General features: G+C 53.7%; 1 protein-coding gene across 1 annotated transcript; it reads right to left on the bottom strand.

The window, feature by feature from the left end:
• Window positions 1–26: 26 nt before the first annotated feature.
• Window positions 27–15,436, bottom strand: LOC308358018 (poliovirus receptor homolog). Its single transcript, XM_080827995.1, has 8 exons — window positions 15,164–15,436; window positions 12,218–12,577; window positions 8,493–8,795; window positions 7,853–7,970; window positions 5,232–5,380; window positions 4,249–4,377; window positions 2,711–2,742; window positions 27–2,193 (listed from the first exon to the last, which is right to left on the bottom strand). The coding sequence occupies exons 1-8, from the start codon at window positions 15,249–15,251 to the stop codon at window positions 2,122–2,124; spliced, it is 1,251 nt and encodes a 416-aa protein (XP_080684121.1). The 5' UTR covers window positions 15,252–15,436; the 3' UTR covers window positions 27–2,121.
• Between the last annotated feature and the right edge of the window lie 1,269 nt (window positions 15,437–16,705).

The following is a 16,705-nucleotide window of genomic DNA, read 5'->3' as shown; positions in this document are numbered from 1 at the left end:
ATAAGATGTACTATTCAGTGGTTTTTGGTATATTACATTATCAACTTTTATAAAAATCGTAGGAAAATAGAGATGACAAAATTGACCATTTTCAGCATTTTTAAGTGTACAGTTTTGTGGCGTTAATCACAGTCACAAGGTTGTGCAAAACTGGATATCTGTAAGCAAAAGCGTGAAGTTGGACCCTCACCTTATTCTCTATGTGCAAATTAACTCAAAGTAGACCCCCCTTGCTTTTTATAACTTCTGATTTGGGGATGTTTACATAGGACCTAGTTAAAAATATTAAAGAGAGAGCGATAAATAAGAAGAACTTTCCCCAGGGTGTCTGAGAATCCTGGGGGCTCATGTCCCTGTAGTTTTCTTTTGCCTTTTTCTAAGTGGACTCCATGCCCACCGTGGAGCCCAGCATGGGGCTTGAACTTGTGGAGCCCAGCATGGGGCTTGAACTCATGATCCTGAGATCAAGACCTGAGCAGATATCAAGAGTCAGATGCTTAACCGACTGAGCCACCCAGGCACTCCCTTGATTTGGGATCTTGCTCCCACACCTCTGGTTCTGTCCCACATGCTGAAAGTCCACACAAAATGCAGCCCCTCCCCAATTCCTACAAAAAGACCTCCCTTGCACACAGCTACTCCAGATGTAATAAATTAACTTTAATATTGAGGCTGGGGATGGAGAGGGGTTTATGTAGCAGCAACATCTCCCTGACACTGTGGAGCCCTATGGGCCTTGCCACGCCCTTGCCCCTCAGTCCTCCCATTCTTCTCTGTTCACACTCTCCTCTCCGTCCAGAGAAGACCCCAAGAACTTGTTTTCTCTTGCACAGCAGCTCATGCGTCACTCTCCGGTTTAGCACCCTGGCCCACGGTCTTACATCCTGCCAAGTACTTCCCCAACAGACAGGTCTCACTGTGAGAGGAATTCTGGTCCCTGCTCCCGAGCTCAGCGTCTGTTATAAAATAGGAAACAGGCCTGTTGTATCTGAGCAGCTCTGCCTCCGGGACCTTGGGCTGTATCCTTCCTGGTCTGAGGGCCGTCTTGTGTCTTGAACAGCTGTAGCTTCTGCTCCCCCAGAACCTCTTCCTTGTTTTTCACACTTTGCTCTCCTTGGTGGATGACTAGCTCCCGTTCCCTGGGTTCCTGTCCAGCCCAGCGTGCTGGCTACAGATGATCTCCCTGATGGCCTGAGCCTTGGCAGAAGGTGCTAGGATCTCACATCCTTCAAGTTCATGTCCACCATTGTTCCTGCTCCTCGAACAGCTCTAAGCAGCCGAGCTCCAGACTTGGGTTCTCTTCTGGACGAAGGTTGGCAGCTCTTTCTTGTAACCAAGGGATGCCGTGGATACAGAGATTTAGAAGCTCAAGGCCAGAGGTCAAATTCTTATAAAAATTATCTGGCAGCTGGAATAGTCTGTGTGGCTCCACGAGACAGGAAGGGGTTAATCTTGCACAAAGAGAGATTGGGCCCTTTGCCCCTGGCTCCAGGAAGTAACCCTAAGCCCTTGGAGTGTTTTGGCTGATGGGAGTCTTACTTTGCCTGGGGCTGTGGGCAGCACCAGAGAGTCTATGCTAACTCTGTGATTCATAGTGGGGCCCTCACCTGTGGAGGTGCTGGAGACTAAGGTCAGCTCCATGGCTGGTCAGCCACATCTGCAATGATGTACCCCGGATAAAAACCCTGGAAAACAAGGCTCAAGTGAGTGTCTTTGGTTGGCGAGACTCTATGTGTTGTCACACATCATTGCTGGGAGAATTCAGTGCTGTCCGTGCAACTGAGAGCTGGTATAGGGTCTCTCCCGGATAGTGCCCCATGCGGCTTCTCACGTGACTGTTAACCTCATCCTTTCATTGTGATAAACTGTAACCGTAAGTGCACCGGCTTTCCTGAGTGCTGTGATTCCTTCCAGTGAATGACTGCCCCTGAGAGGGGTCGTGGGGGCACTTGAACTTGCACCTGCCACTGCAGTGCGGGGCGGATGGGACATTCTTGAGGTCTGGCATGAGAAGGGTGGCCCGTCTCTTTGGAGGGAGCTTCCTCCCTTGGGGCCAGGGTCCAGCTGCAAGGTCCATGCCCTCTTTGGCCCCAGTCTCTCTCTCCAACAGTCCTGACGCTGTCACTCTGTGCTCTCTTGCGGTGGATCCTCGGAAGAGCTGGCAATGACCTCCACAGTCACATAGGAGACATGCTAGAAGGCAGATATTAAACGTTAGCCTCAGGGTCCTTCCAAATAGAATCTGCCCACTGGAGCCCAGTGTGCAAAGGGCTGCGGTCCTGTTCCCTCCCCTCTCCCTGGAAGTCAGGGCGGTGCTTCCTCAGTTGAGCTTAGCCAAAAGGCCAAGAAGTGATTGGGGCGGCAGTTCTTAAGGTGTAGTCATGAGTGGGGAGGGAAGGGGCACCTACGGAAATGCAGATCCTCGGGCCCCAGCACAGACCCACCAGACCAGATGCTCAGAGGGCAGGTCCCGGGAACCTGCATTTTAAGCAAACTTTTCAGGGGAGTCTACCCGGCAGGAGGGGTTGGGAACCACGGCTCGAGGCATCTGGAGAGAAAATCCAGGACCGGGCTCCTGACACCATGTTGGCATTTGGTTAAATGCTACAGGTCCCCAGAGATGCCTGTCGCTTCCTTGGGAATGTCCACGCAATTAGTCTGTGGTTCGTGCAGAGCCCCACACCCTCCTCAGCTCCCCCACCACACTCACGCCATTAGCCGAGGAGCGGTGTTGGTCCCGACCTAGGGAAAGAGAAGGAGAAGTTTCGGGAATGAATGACAGTGCTGGACTGCATGGCGAGAGGACACGTGTGGGTGGCGGAGCCCCTTAAATTCTCAGCCCCAGCTCTGCTGCTGACACGGGGAAGCCACTCCCCGCAGTGGTTATGCCATAAAACAGGACTGGGGTATGTGCCCCACCCAGCTATCCATGCAGTTATTAAGCATAAATAAATATTTATTCGCCATGGGTTCTGGAACCTGAGAGAAGGTTTCAAATCCCAGCTCTGTCCTTTAGGAGTTGTGTGACCTAAGGCAATTGACGCTCTGTGCCTCAGTTTCCTCAACCATCATACAGGGATTTATTCAGCAAATAGGAAATGTCTGCTTTGTGCCAGGGGCCTTCTAGATGCCGGAGATACAGCCATGAGCAAAACAGCCCCAATCCCTGCTCTCATGGAGCTCGGATTAACCACTGTTACCGGCAATAATGAGACTCAGAGCATACATGCACCCAGCGTGTTGCTGACGATGTGCCAAATGCTGCCCTGAGTGCTTCACCCGTATGATCAGGGACGGTTACTCCCATTTCACAGAGGAGGAAACTGAGTCACAGAGAGTAGGTCATTTGCCCTTGATGACACGATTAATAAAGCAGTAGACTGAGGGCACAGACACAGGCAGTCTGGCTCCGGAGATGCCATGCTTGGCAAACCCTTCCTCAAGTGCCTCCTGTGTGCCTGGCCCAGGGGCAGACAGGGCTGGGGACACAGCTATGGCCATGATAGTTCTAGCTCTGCCCTCCTGGGGATCACAGTTCGTTGAAGAGATAGATGAGTCCCCACACAGTGCCGCGTTCCTGAGTGGGCAAGGCCTGGGGTGGGGGCTGGGGGGGAAGTCCAGAGCAGGTGTTTGGCTCACTCTGGGAGATCAGGGAGGGCTTCCTGGAGGAGGAGGCCTCCAGCTGGGATGTGAGGAGGCAGTTTTGTTTAGGGGTTGAGGGAAGAAGCTTTGTCGTCAGCAGAAATGCCCTCTCCTCCTGACTTTCGGGCTGCGAGCCCATGGGCAGGCCTCCTCTCTGCAAGCAAACATTTCCTCATCCATAGAGTGGGGCTCAGTGCTCAGCACTCGGAAAGTGCCCCGCAAAACAGCTCTTCTTCAGCTCTACTGATGAAGCCAAAGGACTTCACCTGAAGGAGCCGTGGGGAGGGTGTTGCAGGCAAGGGAACAGCCTATGCGGAGCCCTTTAGTCAAGAGGATCCGGCCCTTAAGAGCTGGGATCAGGGTGTCAGCTACAGCCCCTCCTCCCCAGAGGTGTGCAAAAAGGAATCAATGATCCAGTGAGCAGGATTTTCCTAACTTAGTGTCCTCCTGTGTCAAATAGGGGAAGCTCATGGTACTGAGGGTTCAGTCTGAGGATGCCGTACTCGGGGCTGAGTCTAGATCATAGTAGGTGGCCAAGCATGGCAGCTGTGGGGACGCTCATTCTCGGCTGACAGGCAGGAGATATGCCAAAGAGGAGGGACTCACGGGAGCGTCTGGACAGCCAGAAACGAATCAGGCAGGCCAGCAGGACCAGAAAGACTAGGACTCCCACTATCAGGAAAGCGATGACCAGAGTGGACAAGCCTTGTTGTGGTGCCTGGTTGGGAGGTTCTTCTGGAAGAGAAGAAGTAAGCAGGGTTAAGTTCAGGGGCTCCCGGGGTCTTCACGTGCCCCTAAAACATGATTCCTCATCCTTTAGGGAAGCTACCGCCCGGCCTCTCCTGGTCATGTCTCAGGTGGACTTGACTCCACCCCCTGGTTCCTAGGACGGGACTTTGACCCAGGCCTGGCTGATCAGAGCATTCCTTCCTCCTTGGCTGTTGGGATAGATTCATGGGGCTGCTGGGACCCCAGCTAAGCCAACGACAGTCAGCCCTGGGACTTTGGCTAGAGCTACTGAAAGTGGTGTATTCTTTCAACTGGGACTACTAGACAGGGGAGACAGGAGGCTGTAGCTGCTGAGGAACATCTCACCTCCCTGAGAACACAGAGAAAAGCAGAGACAAGAGATGTAAAGGAAAGTTCCTGGGTTTCACAGTTGGAGCATCTGGATCCAACCATACCTGAAGGTGCATTTTCAGTAAAGTCCCATTTTTGCTTGGGCTATTTAGAGTTGTGCTTCTATCACTTGCAACTGATAGAGACTCCTGCCTCACATGCTTGGAAAGGCCTTTCTGAGTCCTGGGGACAAGCCTCACATAGCTACCCAAGCCTGGGTTTGTAGACAGGGTGTATCCAGGAGGCTGCACAGTGGTTCCAATGGTACAGATGGTGAGTTAATGAGACTAAAGCTGACTCCATTGGTCCTTTCATGAGGGGTGTTAGGGGAAGGTTGGGAATCAGAAAGCATTCTTGCGTCTGAGGACTCCCTTAACCAGGAACCACCTCCAGACTCCTCCATCAGAGAGAATCCTGCTGTGACCTCCTCCTTTGGTCCCTCTATTTTTGCCACCCAAGGGGCTCCTCACCTCTGACCAGGACGGGCAGTTCTGCCTGGCCAGTCCCTAGGGCGTTGGTGACTTGGCAGATGAAAGTCGTGTTGATGGACTCATCCACGGTCTGGATCAGGAGCTGTGAGCCCTGGGCCACAGCAGAGGGCGGCAGGGGCCCATTTGTCCTGGGAGAGACCGAGGCGGGAGGAGGCAGCAAGTGTGAGCTCTCACTGCATACTCATGACGTCTCTGTTCTCAGTTGAGAGCAACCCTGGAAATTTCCCGACTCTTCCTCTCATACCCACATCCCACCTAGCAGCAGGTGCTGTCCGCCCCATCTGAAAAACCTCTCCAGACTGACCACGCCACAGGCCTCCCCGGTCACCACCCCGGGGGCTGATCTCCCTGCTCCTGGGCTGCCGCGGCCACCTTCTCCCAGGACTCCCTGCCTCCACCCCATGCCCACCCCACTCTGCCCCGCATGCAGTGGCTGGAGAGATCTGGTTAGAATGAACTTGTTCACCTCTCTTACTGTTCAGAGCCCTCCTGTGGCTCCCACCTCACTCAGCATAAACCCAAAGTGTCTACAGAGCCACAGACCCCACACGCCAGCTGCAGATACCACCGGCCACACTGTCTGTGACTCTCCCCTCTGCTCTATGTCCACAGTGGCCTCCTTGTGGTCTTTGAACACGCCCACCTCAGGGTCTTTGCACGCTGTTCCCTCTGCCTGGAATGCTCCTCTGGGTATGTGTCCAGCTCATCCTCCTTTCCTTCGGTCCTCTGCTCAGATGTCACCCTAGCAAGACCTTTCTTGCCCCCACCCTGATTTCAACTGCAATGCCCCCCCACCCCGCTTTACCTCTAAACCAGCCTTTATCCCCATCTGATGCACTACCGACTTCACAGCGTCATTTTGTCTATTTCCTCCCCCACTAGACTGGAAGCACCAGGAGGGGAGAGAATTTGGTCGGTTTCATTTACCAAGACACGCTGGCCCATGTGATCTGGCACAGAGCAAGCGGTCAAAACGCTTCAGTTTAGTGGACAGAGAAGACGCAAGCATGGGTTTCTGGGCATCCGGCATAGCTGGGACGGAAACCCAGCCCCATGGCTCATGGGCCTGGATCACGGTGCTTTGAAGCAGGATGGGAGAGGCGTCTGCCTTCACCACTGGAAAACCTTTGGCCATAGAGGTCAAAGGATTCCCTTGACTGACCGTAGAGACGTAGCAGTGGCTATCCGCAGAGGTGGGCTGGTGGGGGATGGGCGCTCCCGTGGCATCTGCAGGGTTGCAAGCCGGGATGAGAGCCCCGTCCAGGGTTGGTTAAATAATTGATGGCATGTGTATTGGATGGAACGGGGTCCCAGCAGCACTGAAAAGGGCGCTGTGGGGGCTCTGACATGCCTAACAGGTAGAAGACGGATGGATGGGGAGAGGGGACAGACTGATGGACGTGATTGGGCAAATCCAGTAAAAGGTAAGCAGGAGAATGCACCAGGTGGGTTCCTGAGTGCTCGTTGGGAAAGTCGTACTTCTTTTCTGTACGTCTACAGATTGGCCTGATGAAACGCTGGGGGACATGGCGACGGGGATCTACATGGGGTCACGCGGGAAGGTGATCCTGAGACAGAGGGAAAGTTTCAAAAAGGTGCCCGTGGCACAGTTTTTGCTGAGAAAGGTAGAGAACAAAAGGCGGGAGGGCTGTGTTACAAAGGGTAATGGTGTATATTTCTGGACACTTGCCTACAGATCTTCTTTTTGCTCATAACCGGATTGTTTGAAGTTTCTACAACGGCTGTAAGTTATTTATAATAAGAACAAGAGCCCGATGAGGAGCGTGTAAAACAATCGATCCCTTTGCCTTTTTCTTTCCCCGCTCTGCATCCTAGCCTTGGCCTGAACTTGAGGGAATCGGAGTGCTCTGAGCTTCCTCATCGAAACAATGGGGATGGCACCCACGCCACCAGAAGGGACTGGGTGGGTTACATGAGGCGATCGCGGAGGTGGCAGAACCCAGATGTTAGGAGGATCCGTGTGGAGCCACTTCTGCACCCTTGTGGCCGTGGGACCCAGGCAGGTAACGGCCCCTACTGGGGCCCGACTCATCTTTAACCCCGGGCATGGTGACGGTGCTGCCTGTGCCTGGGGTGTGGGGGTCACATGGGTCACACTGGGGGTCACAGTGGTCACATGTGACCACTGGCACACAGCAGACAGCCGAAAAGAGCAGATATAATGGTGAACCTGTCCTAAACTGCCTCATAAACTGTGCATACGAGACAGAAATCCTACTGCGGCCTAGACTCCACTTCTCTCTTTTCACTTTCTTGTACCAGTCTCCTCCCTCAGACTCAGTGGTCCAGACCCCCAGCCCTCTCCTCCCTCAGACTCAGGAATCCAGGCCCCCAGCCCTCTCCTCCCTCAGACTCAGGAATCCAGGCCCCCAGCCCTCTCCTCCCTCAGACTCAGGAATCCAGGCTCCCAGCCCTCTCCTCCCTCAGACCCAGGAGTCCAGGCCCCCAGCTCCCCAGCTCCCTCCTCCCTCAGACCCAGGAGTCCTGCCCCCAGCCCCTCCTCCCTCAATCTCTGGACCTGACTCCCTCAGACCCAGGACCTAGGGGCCCAGGTCAGCCCAAGTCCCCCCAGGACTCACGTGTTCCAGTCATAGCCTGTGGGCTCCGGTTTGCTGCGGACATCACAGCTCAGAGTGACCTCCCTGCGGCCGAGGTACCAGTTGTCATCAAAGCCGGAGATGGAGACCTCTGGGGGGTCTGAGGGAAACAGACACACAGGTTCAAAGATAGGGACCCTTCAGAGGGGCCCAAAGATATGTGGGAGCTTGTCATAACGAGAAAAGGCTTTCAGTGGGTTTCAGGAACAGCCCAAGACAGAGAGGCCCGTGAGGAGTCTGGGGTAATGGATTCCCTCAGAGCAGAGAAGGCCAGAAGTTCTCGGCAGGGTGGGAGGTAGCAGGGTGCTGAGAAGGCTTTTGGGGATCTGTTTCTCTCTAGTCATTTTCCTGGGTAGCCAGGTCCTGGCATGGCATGGGTGTCCTGTGAGAAAAGGCCTCTTGGACACCCATCACATACAGGAGCACATTCAAGGCTCTGACAAGTCCTGCTGGGAAGAATCCTGGATGACCCTGCCTCCGCTGCTGTTTATCCGCCCCAAATGTGATCGACAGGGAAGATTTTCAAAGTCCCCATGGGCCCCAGAAGACAATGTGGGGGTGGGGGTGGAGACAGCGGGTAGCGGTCCCTGTTCTTGCTCTGCTCACATCTGGGCGCACTCACAAGGCACATCGAGAGTCACGGGCAGCAGGACGGGCTCCTTGAAGCTCTCGTGTTCCACTCTGCAGGTGACAGGCTTGCCATCTGTCTGGCTTGAGGGTTTTACGATTAAGAAGCTGGTGACGGTGTACGTGCCAGGCTGGTGTCCTGGCACCTGGCTCTCATTGGTCTTCCCATCCAGGTGTGACCAGGAGATCTGGGCGGGCGGGCGGCCCTCACTGGAGATGCAGCGGGCCACAGGCACAGGCTCCGGGCCGAGAGGGCTGAGCGGGACCTCCTCAGCCTTGGCCTTGTTCTCTGGCTGGGCTGCGGACAAGAGCAAAAAGGACCAGTCAGTCCTCGCCTGCGGTCTTTCAGCAAACAGCACACCAGCAGAGGGGGGCAGCTAGGTGAGTGCACTGGAGGTCCGGGTTCAAATCCTAGCTCCGTCCCCGAGCTGTTGGGTGGCTATGGATGGGCATGTCTGTGCTCAGTTTCTTTGTCAATGGGAGATAAGGACAGGATCACAGGCAATGAGAACATGCAAGTAAAGCTCCCAAGATGGTACCTGGCACATAATACATGCTCAGGAAATGCTGCTATTATTATTGGGAATGGAATACAGTGCCTGGCTGGAGGGTGGGTGATGTTGGGGACCCAGCAATGCCCGAGGCAGCCCCCAGCCCTGCCTTTAGGAGGTATACAGTCCAACAGGAAGACAGACTTCCCCAGAGAGTGGCAACCCAGAATGGGCACAGCTGGGATGAGGGAGCCCAGTAGGGGTGTCTCAGTGTTGGGGGAGTGGTGAAGGAGGGCTTCATGGAGGAGAGGAGGGCTGAGCAGTGCTGTGGAGGTTGAGAAGGGAAGACAGGCTTGAGGTCACACAGTTCTACAGGACAGAGCTGGACTTCCACTCCAAACCCCTCGTGTGACCATCTCTTCATTATTCTGGTAATTTCCAAACCTAGGGCTCCGCTTGGTTCCTTCCTCATTATTACTTGTTACTGTCGTGTTATTATGGACTGGAGATTTCTCTTAAATTTGACTCACTGGTTGTGGGTTTTTTGTCTTTTTTTTTTTTTTTTGGTAAAATATTTTTTATTTTACACAAAATTTCCAAAACAATTATACTGTGTAACCATGGTTACACAGTGTAACAATGTGTTACATTGTATACACAGTATACTGTGTAACCATGGTTACACAGTATAATAGGCATCTGCAATGAATAGTTTATTCATGGAAATTTTAAGTTAAAATCAGCTTCTAAATTTAAATTAGTCATCTCTGGCTAATGAAGAGAAAAGGAAATCACAGGTGCTGGGAATAATCTACTAGACGATCTAGTTTTCCACTTCTGTTCAAGCAAATTCCCTCTATCACTTGGGCTCAAGTTCGATTTATTTTGCTTTTCCCAGTTTGTGCTTCGCTTGGCACGTCTGATGGATTTCACAGCTGAACTCAGTCTTAAAACTACAGCCAAATGCGCTTTTCAAAAACGCATTATTTAATAATTTGCAAAATGCCCTTCAATTTTATCCACAATTGGAACACTCCCCACTCCCAGGGTACCAGCGAGGAGGCAGCAGAGAACTCGATTTCCTGGAAGAGAGGCTCCCTCCCAGCCCTGCCTCACTGATTGATGTGAAAGCATAGCATGAAATCTCACCCTTCCCTTTCTTTGGGTCTCAATATCTTTTACAAAAATAAAATAAAAGACATAAGCAAGGCTTAGGGGCTGCTGCAGTTCGACACCTTTCTTTCTGATTAACGTACAGTAGAGGGAGATTGGTCTGGGTCTATCTACTTTGGCGTGGATCTGGGGAGGGATTCATTGCAGACAGGACAAGCTGTGTTTCCAGTTGCCTCTGATTCACCTAAGGGATCACAGTAGATGCTGCAGAATGTGGCCTACAACCCGAGGGAAGCTCTCCAAAGTTAAGAGGTGGATTAATTTTTTTCTTCATGGGCTGCTTGATATTTCCCAGTTGTTACTAAGGTACCAGCGTGCTGACGTTCTGAGCTCCACCAAGGTCTCCTATGACAATGAGCTCCTCAGGTTCATGGCCAGTGCCCCTGGCTTGGTAGAGTGCTATCAGAGGCGCCCCATCTGGGAGTAACCAGAAAGCTCCCTGCAGAATTTGATAATGAAAATGTTCTGATGCCAATCCTATGACCACAGGGTTAGTATGACTCATTTGTGTTCTTTTGGAATTGGGTAGTGGGTAGTGCCCGATCGTCTAGTAGCATAGGTCCAACTTGTTTCTGGTCTACTAAATTTTTTCTTTTCTTTTTTTTTTTTTTTTTTTTTTGAGAGAGAGAGAGCGAAAGCATGAGTGAGGTCTTGTGCAGGGGTGGGACAGGACAGAGGGAAAGAGAGAATCCCAAGAAGTTTCCGTGCCCAGCGTGGGGCCTGACACGGGGTTCGATCTCATGACCCTGAGATCATGACCTGAGCCGAAATCAAGCACCGGGCGCTCCACTGACTGAACCACCCAGGTGCCCCTCTGCTCTACTAAATTTCTGGTGGCAGCCAGAGGAGATGTTATCTTAGCGGCAGAGATTTCAAACCACAATTTTTTCCCACCTTTCCAGCAGGTCTTGCTTCCTCTCTTGGCTGGTACTCATCACACACCTAACCACGACTGAAGTGCCACATAACCTTTAAAGAGTGTCCTGTGCGCCCGGGACAGCTGCACCTTCAGTGTGAAGTGTGCCACTGAAATCCGCCAGAACAGCTTTGAAGCCACCACGAGCTGCCATCCTTCATGTCCCCCGCTCCATCCCCAGCAAAGTCCCCGCTAACAGGAAACTCAGTACAGCATCCTTGGAATCCAGCCCAGGCTGCCTGGCACGCAGCCGCTAGATGCTGGGAGCCGGGCCCCTGGCCCCGGGGCTGCTCACTGGTTCTGGGTTACTCTCAACCCGAAGACCTGAAGTCCCAGATCTGCTGAAAGCGCTGCCTTTGGCTGGGCGCTGTGGGCACCGTTCCAAGGACTTAACGGTGCAAGAGTCAGTCTTGTAAGGGCACGGGAAGGGAGAGTACCGGTAAGTACGCATCAGCTCTTACTAATCCTCAGGGGTGATCTCTCCTTCCCAGAGGCGTAGGGACTTACTCAATTTCAAAGAGGAAATGTTCTGCTGGGGAACATGAACCTTGAGTCCATGTCAATGCCTGGGGGCATCTGGGCCCATGGTGGGGAAAGCCTCTTCTCCTGGGTGTCAGAATGGCCCTCCTTCCTGTCTGTGTATTTCAACTCTCTCTTCCTCACCAAAGGGAGTAACGATGATTGACAGCCATCAGGAGCTCACAGGGGCCTCCTTCTAAGGTTCAGCTGGATAAACTCCCGGGACCCTAGGGACAGCTTTCTGAGGACAGCACTCTTGTAACTAGCCATACCTTACAGGCGAGGAAAGGAGAGTCTGAGATGAAGGCGTTTGCCAAGCTGGTGGTAGCCAACCAGGAGGCAAACCCTGGCCTCCAGGCTTCCCAGGCCCCTGCCAGGACTCTACCTGTCCCCCTTCTTATCCACCACCCCCATGCTCTGCCCTCAGTCTGCAAGAGCTTAACCTTACTCTCCAGGATCCCAGCTCTCTTCCTAGCCTACAGCCCCTTCCCCCCTCCCCCCCATCCTTGCCCCATCTCCTCCTTTCGTCCCCACAAAATCTCCCCCCTCCATCCCTGCGCCACCCCCCCCCCAGTCCCTCCCATCTCCGCAGCTCTCTTCGGTCCCCCCTCCCGCGCTCACCCAGCACGCGGAGCCAGGTGCGTGCGCTCCTGCTGCCTTCAGGGAACGTGGCGAAGCGGCAGGTGTAGTTGGCTTCATCTTGGGCACGCAACCCCCGCAGGGCCAGCGACCCGTCCCGCAGCTCCAGGCCCGGCCTGGCGTCCACAAATTCCAACCGGCCGGGCTCGGGGAAGCTGGCGCCCTGTATGGGGTGGAAGACCGCCACGTTGTGCTCGTTCCCCGCCGCGTCCTGCCGCGTCCACGTCACCTGCGTCACGTGCACCTTGTGCTCCAGCGGCGGCAGTTTGCAGGACAGTTCCACCGTGTCGCCCAGGAGGCCGCTCACCTCCCGGGGCGCCAGCACGCCGACAGTCCCGGTCCCTGCGGGGCAAACGCGGGTGGGTCAGACCCGGGCGTCCGAGGTCGGGATGCCTAGGGGCGCCCGGGAGGCCACTCACGCTTCCCGGGCTGGACTGGGTCTGCTGCCCCCTGTCTGCGTCCGAGCAGCTTCGCGGGCTGTGATTACCGTATTTCCCCATCGGCGCTTCAAATTGTGGTCCATATTGAGGTTGAAAACGTAAATCTGCCATTCAAACCATTTTAAAGTGCACAGTTCGTGGCATTAAGCTGTGCATGTAACTGCCACCACTATCTAGTTCCAGAGCGTTTTCATCAGCTCACTGTCATCAATGCCACTGTGACGCTGTCATTTACAGAACCTCTGACTGAGGGGAGGGAAAAGGCACAGCACATCTAAGTCCCAGAATCCATGAAATATGATATTATTATTATTATTATTGCTATGCATGGACCCCAGTTGGGAGAAGGTTTGTAGGGGATCCTGGCACAAGAAGGGAGGCAGTTATAACCCAAGGATTTTGGATCCCTTCTGATCTCTGCTGTGAGGCTTCAGGCAGGTTACCTAACCTCTCTGATTCTTTTTCCTAGTTTGTATTGTGGGACTAATAACAGTTGACACGCACAGGCTGTTCTCAGTGCTTCACGCATCTCTCGGGGTTTAGTCCTTAAACAGCTCCTTGAAGCAAACACTACCATCAGCCCCACTTTATAGATGGGGAAACCAAGGCACAGAATCGTTTCCTCCAGGTCACAGAGAAGGTAAATGGCTGAAGGGAGGTTTGAACCCTGCGGTCTGCGCTGGGGAGTCCTGACCTCTAACCCACCAGGCTCCATATTAAAATCTCTCAGGCTCAGGCCTCAGCGCGTAGTAGGTCCTCAATATGTCTTGGCGCATACTGCTATTAATAAACACAATGCTATCCATTCTTACTAGTAATAATAAAGAGAATGGAGGAGGTGGGAAAGAGGTAAGGTTTTTGAATTCTGGTACTGCTAGCAGCAGCAGCAGCAGCTGTGAGACTGTGCGTGGGTGGTGTCACTTCTCCGAATCTCAGTTTTTTCATCTGTAAACTGGGGGTGGTTAGAGCATGATACGGTTGCTGGGTGGACGAGGCAATGAAATCTACCTAGAGGGATTAGCATGTGCCAACAACTCTGTCAAGGTGAATATTGGAATCATTGTGTTATGAGCAAGAGGAAGCTGGGAAGTAGCAGACAGGGGTGCCTAGAGCGTGCTGTGTGGAGGAGGGCACGGTTTGGACACAGGCAATTGGAGAGTGGGGAGCCTGTTAACGTGGGTCTGAATGCTGGCTGTGCCACTGATGTGCTGTGTGGCTCTGGGCATGCGGGTCTCCTTCTCTGGGGCTTTCGTCCACCCGATGGCAGGTCTCGTCCCTGGCAAGGTTGCCACGAAGATGACATTGGGTGAAGCGTAACGACCACACTCAAGTGCCTCCTCTGTGCCAGACACCAAGCTGTTTCCTTACAAGTGGCCTTCCCCAACCCTCTCCACAACCCCATGAGATGTGCACTTGTATTTTCATCCCCACTGGACAGAGAGGTCAGGTGCACCTCTGAGGGTCAAGCCACTTGCCTAGGTCTACCCTGCGCCCCTGCTCCTGGGCACCAGGCTCTCTCGTCCTGGTAGAGGGGGGCTCCGTCCACTATTTTGGTTCACTCATTGGACCTGCTACTTCTTGCTGGTGCCTTGGGCAAGTTGCTTCCCTTCTCCGTGCCTCAGTCTCCTCATCTGTAAATGGAGGTCACAGTAGGGCTCATATTGGGAATCTCCTTAAGAGGTTTGGGTTGGTGGCTCTCTGTGAAGTCCTCGAGCCTTGGGCCCCTCTTTTCTGGAGAAGTGTTTCTGGGAATCACCTTTTGGGAAATGCTGAGATGATCGACTATGGCTTCCCCAAGTCTGCATTCAGTATTAATATTGTTCATCTGAATTACCATGTCATTATTGTTCTTACCCAGTGTATCCAACTTTGATCGGCATCCACCCAAGAAAGAGTCTTACAAGGTAGGTAGAATCTCCACCACTCCCCCCAACACTTTTAAGGGAAACAGTTTTAGTTTCCCTAAAACTCTCCTGAGCTCACACAGGTATTAAATGCCAAAAGCTGTTTTGAAACCGGGGCCATCTGACTTCAGAGCTATATCCCCAGGGCCTGGAACATTGTGAGACATGAGACACTCGGTGAACCTGTGGGGGATGAACTGCCCGGCCTGCCCGGCGGCATGGATAAATGAATGGCCATGACTTAGAGCCATACATTTGGGGTCAGAAGGGGGAAGAGGTTATGTGCTCCTGGCCTCTTCTACCCCCCCCCTCCCCCATCAAGTATTCTCTGGCCTTTGGGGTCTGGCCACTGTGAGCAGGAGCCGGAGGTGAGGTGTCTGGGCATGAGTCATTCATTCTCGGCTTTCCTAGACTGACTGACGATTCTACCGTAAGGAACTCCGGCTGCTTTCTGGGAGGCTGGGGTCCCTCCCCGTTCTGTTCCTCCAGCCCTGGGGGGGGCCGACCATCCTGCCAGTGCGGGGGGGGGGGGGGAGAGGGGGAGCCGCGGCCGCCGCGCCGCGGTGGGGGGAAGTGTCACTTACTGGCTTCCGTGGGCACCCAGGGCAGCGACAGCAGTAACAGCGGCGGCAGCGACAGCAGTAACGGCGGCAGCTCTGGCGGCAGCACCATACTGGGTTCCTCCCGCAGCTGGGTCGCCGCTCCGCGGCTCTGGACGAGCCTCCTCCCTGGTTTGCTGGGCTCCTTCTCCCTCGCTCGCCGCCACCGACTGGGAGCTGCAGCCTAGACGCCGGGGCACCCCAGCCTGCCGGAGCGAGCAGGCGCGTGGGAAGTTCCCCGATCTTCACCTCCGGACCAGCCCTGCGTCGGGGGGGGTGGAGGGGGGCTGCCTCTGCGCCTGCGCCACCCGAGACACCGCCCAGGATTTAGCGGGTGCTTTCTTCTTTTTTTATGGAGGCGTAATAAGCACAGTGTTGTATTAATTTCAGGTGTACAGTATAGTGCCTTAACACTTTTTTTTTTTTTTAATTTGACAGAGATCACAAGTAGGCAGAGAGGCAGGCAGAGAGAGAGGAGGAAGCAGGCTCCCGGCTGAGCAGAGAGCCCGCTGCGGGGCTCGCTGCGGGGCTCGCTGCGGGGCTCGCTGCGGGGCTCGCTGCGGGGCTCGCTGCGGGGCTCGATCGCCGGCCCTGGGATCATGACCTGAGCCCAAGGCAGAGGCTTTAACCCACTGAGCCACCCAGGCGCCCCTATGATTCAACACTTCTGTACGTTTCTCGGTACTCGCCAGTGACAAGTGTGCTCTCAGTCACCCTCCCCTGTTTTCCCTATTACCCGACACTCACCTCCCCTCTGGCAGCCCCCAGTTCCTTCTCTGTATTGAAGAACCTGTCTCCCCCGACCCGCACCCCACCACCTTGTTCTGTTTCTTAAATTCCACCTAAATGAAATCATTTGGTATTTGTCTTTTTCTCACTGACTTACTTCACTTTTTAAAGGTCAAGTCTGCTAAGGGCCGCAGCTGACATTCCAACCTACCATTGGGATAGATCCCCGAGTTCTTAACCACCAGGCCTAAACCCTCTGGACTTTGGAGTCAGACAAGGCCGGCGCTCATACTGGGTGAGTTGCTTCCCTCGCTTTCCTCATCCGAAAAATGGGCACGATGACAGGACTCGCCTACACAGGAGGGTTTGTAAGGTTGAAAGAAGTAACTGCTTACTTAGCCCGATTCCTGGTATTACCGTTTGCACTCGATAGGCAGTAGCTATACCAGTAACAACCAGTATCAGTGTTTTTTTTTTTTTAATATTTTATTTATTTGACAGACAGAAATCACAACTAGGCAGTGAGGCAGGCAGAGAGAGAGGAGGAAGCAGACTCCCCGCAGAGCAGAGAGCCCAATGCGGGGCTCGATCCCAGGACACTGGGATCATGACCTGAGCTGAAGGCAGAGGCTTTAACCCACTGAGCCACCCAGGCGCCCCAGTATCAGTGTTTTTACAGATACCACTGAATACTCATGTTGGCAAGAACGATGATTCGCCCATTCTGCATTCAACATCAATCTATTGAATCCGGCCCTATTCCGGGCACAGGGAAGGCGGCAGAAAATAACAGACAAA

This window comes from Martes martes (genome assembly GCF_963455335.1).
Source record: "Martes martes genome assembly, chromosome: 17".
In the NCBI taxonomy this organism is placed as follows: domain Eukaryota; kingdom Metazoa; phylum Chordata; class Mammalia; order Carnivora; family Mustelidae; genus Martes; species Martes martes.
This window is presented reverse-complemented; position numbering and strand designations above follow the sequence as displayed.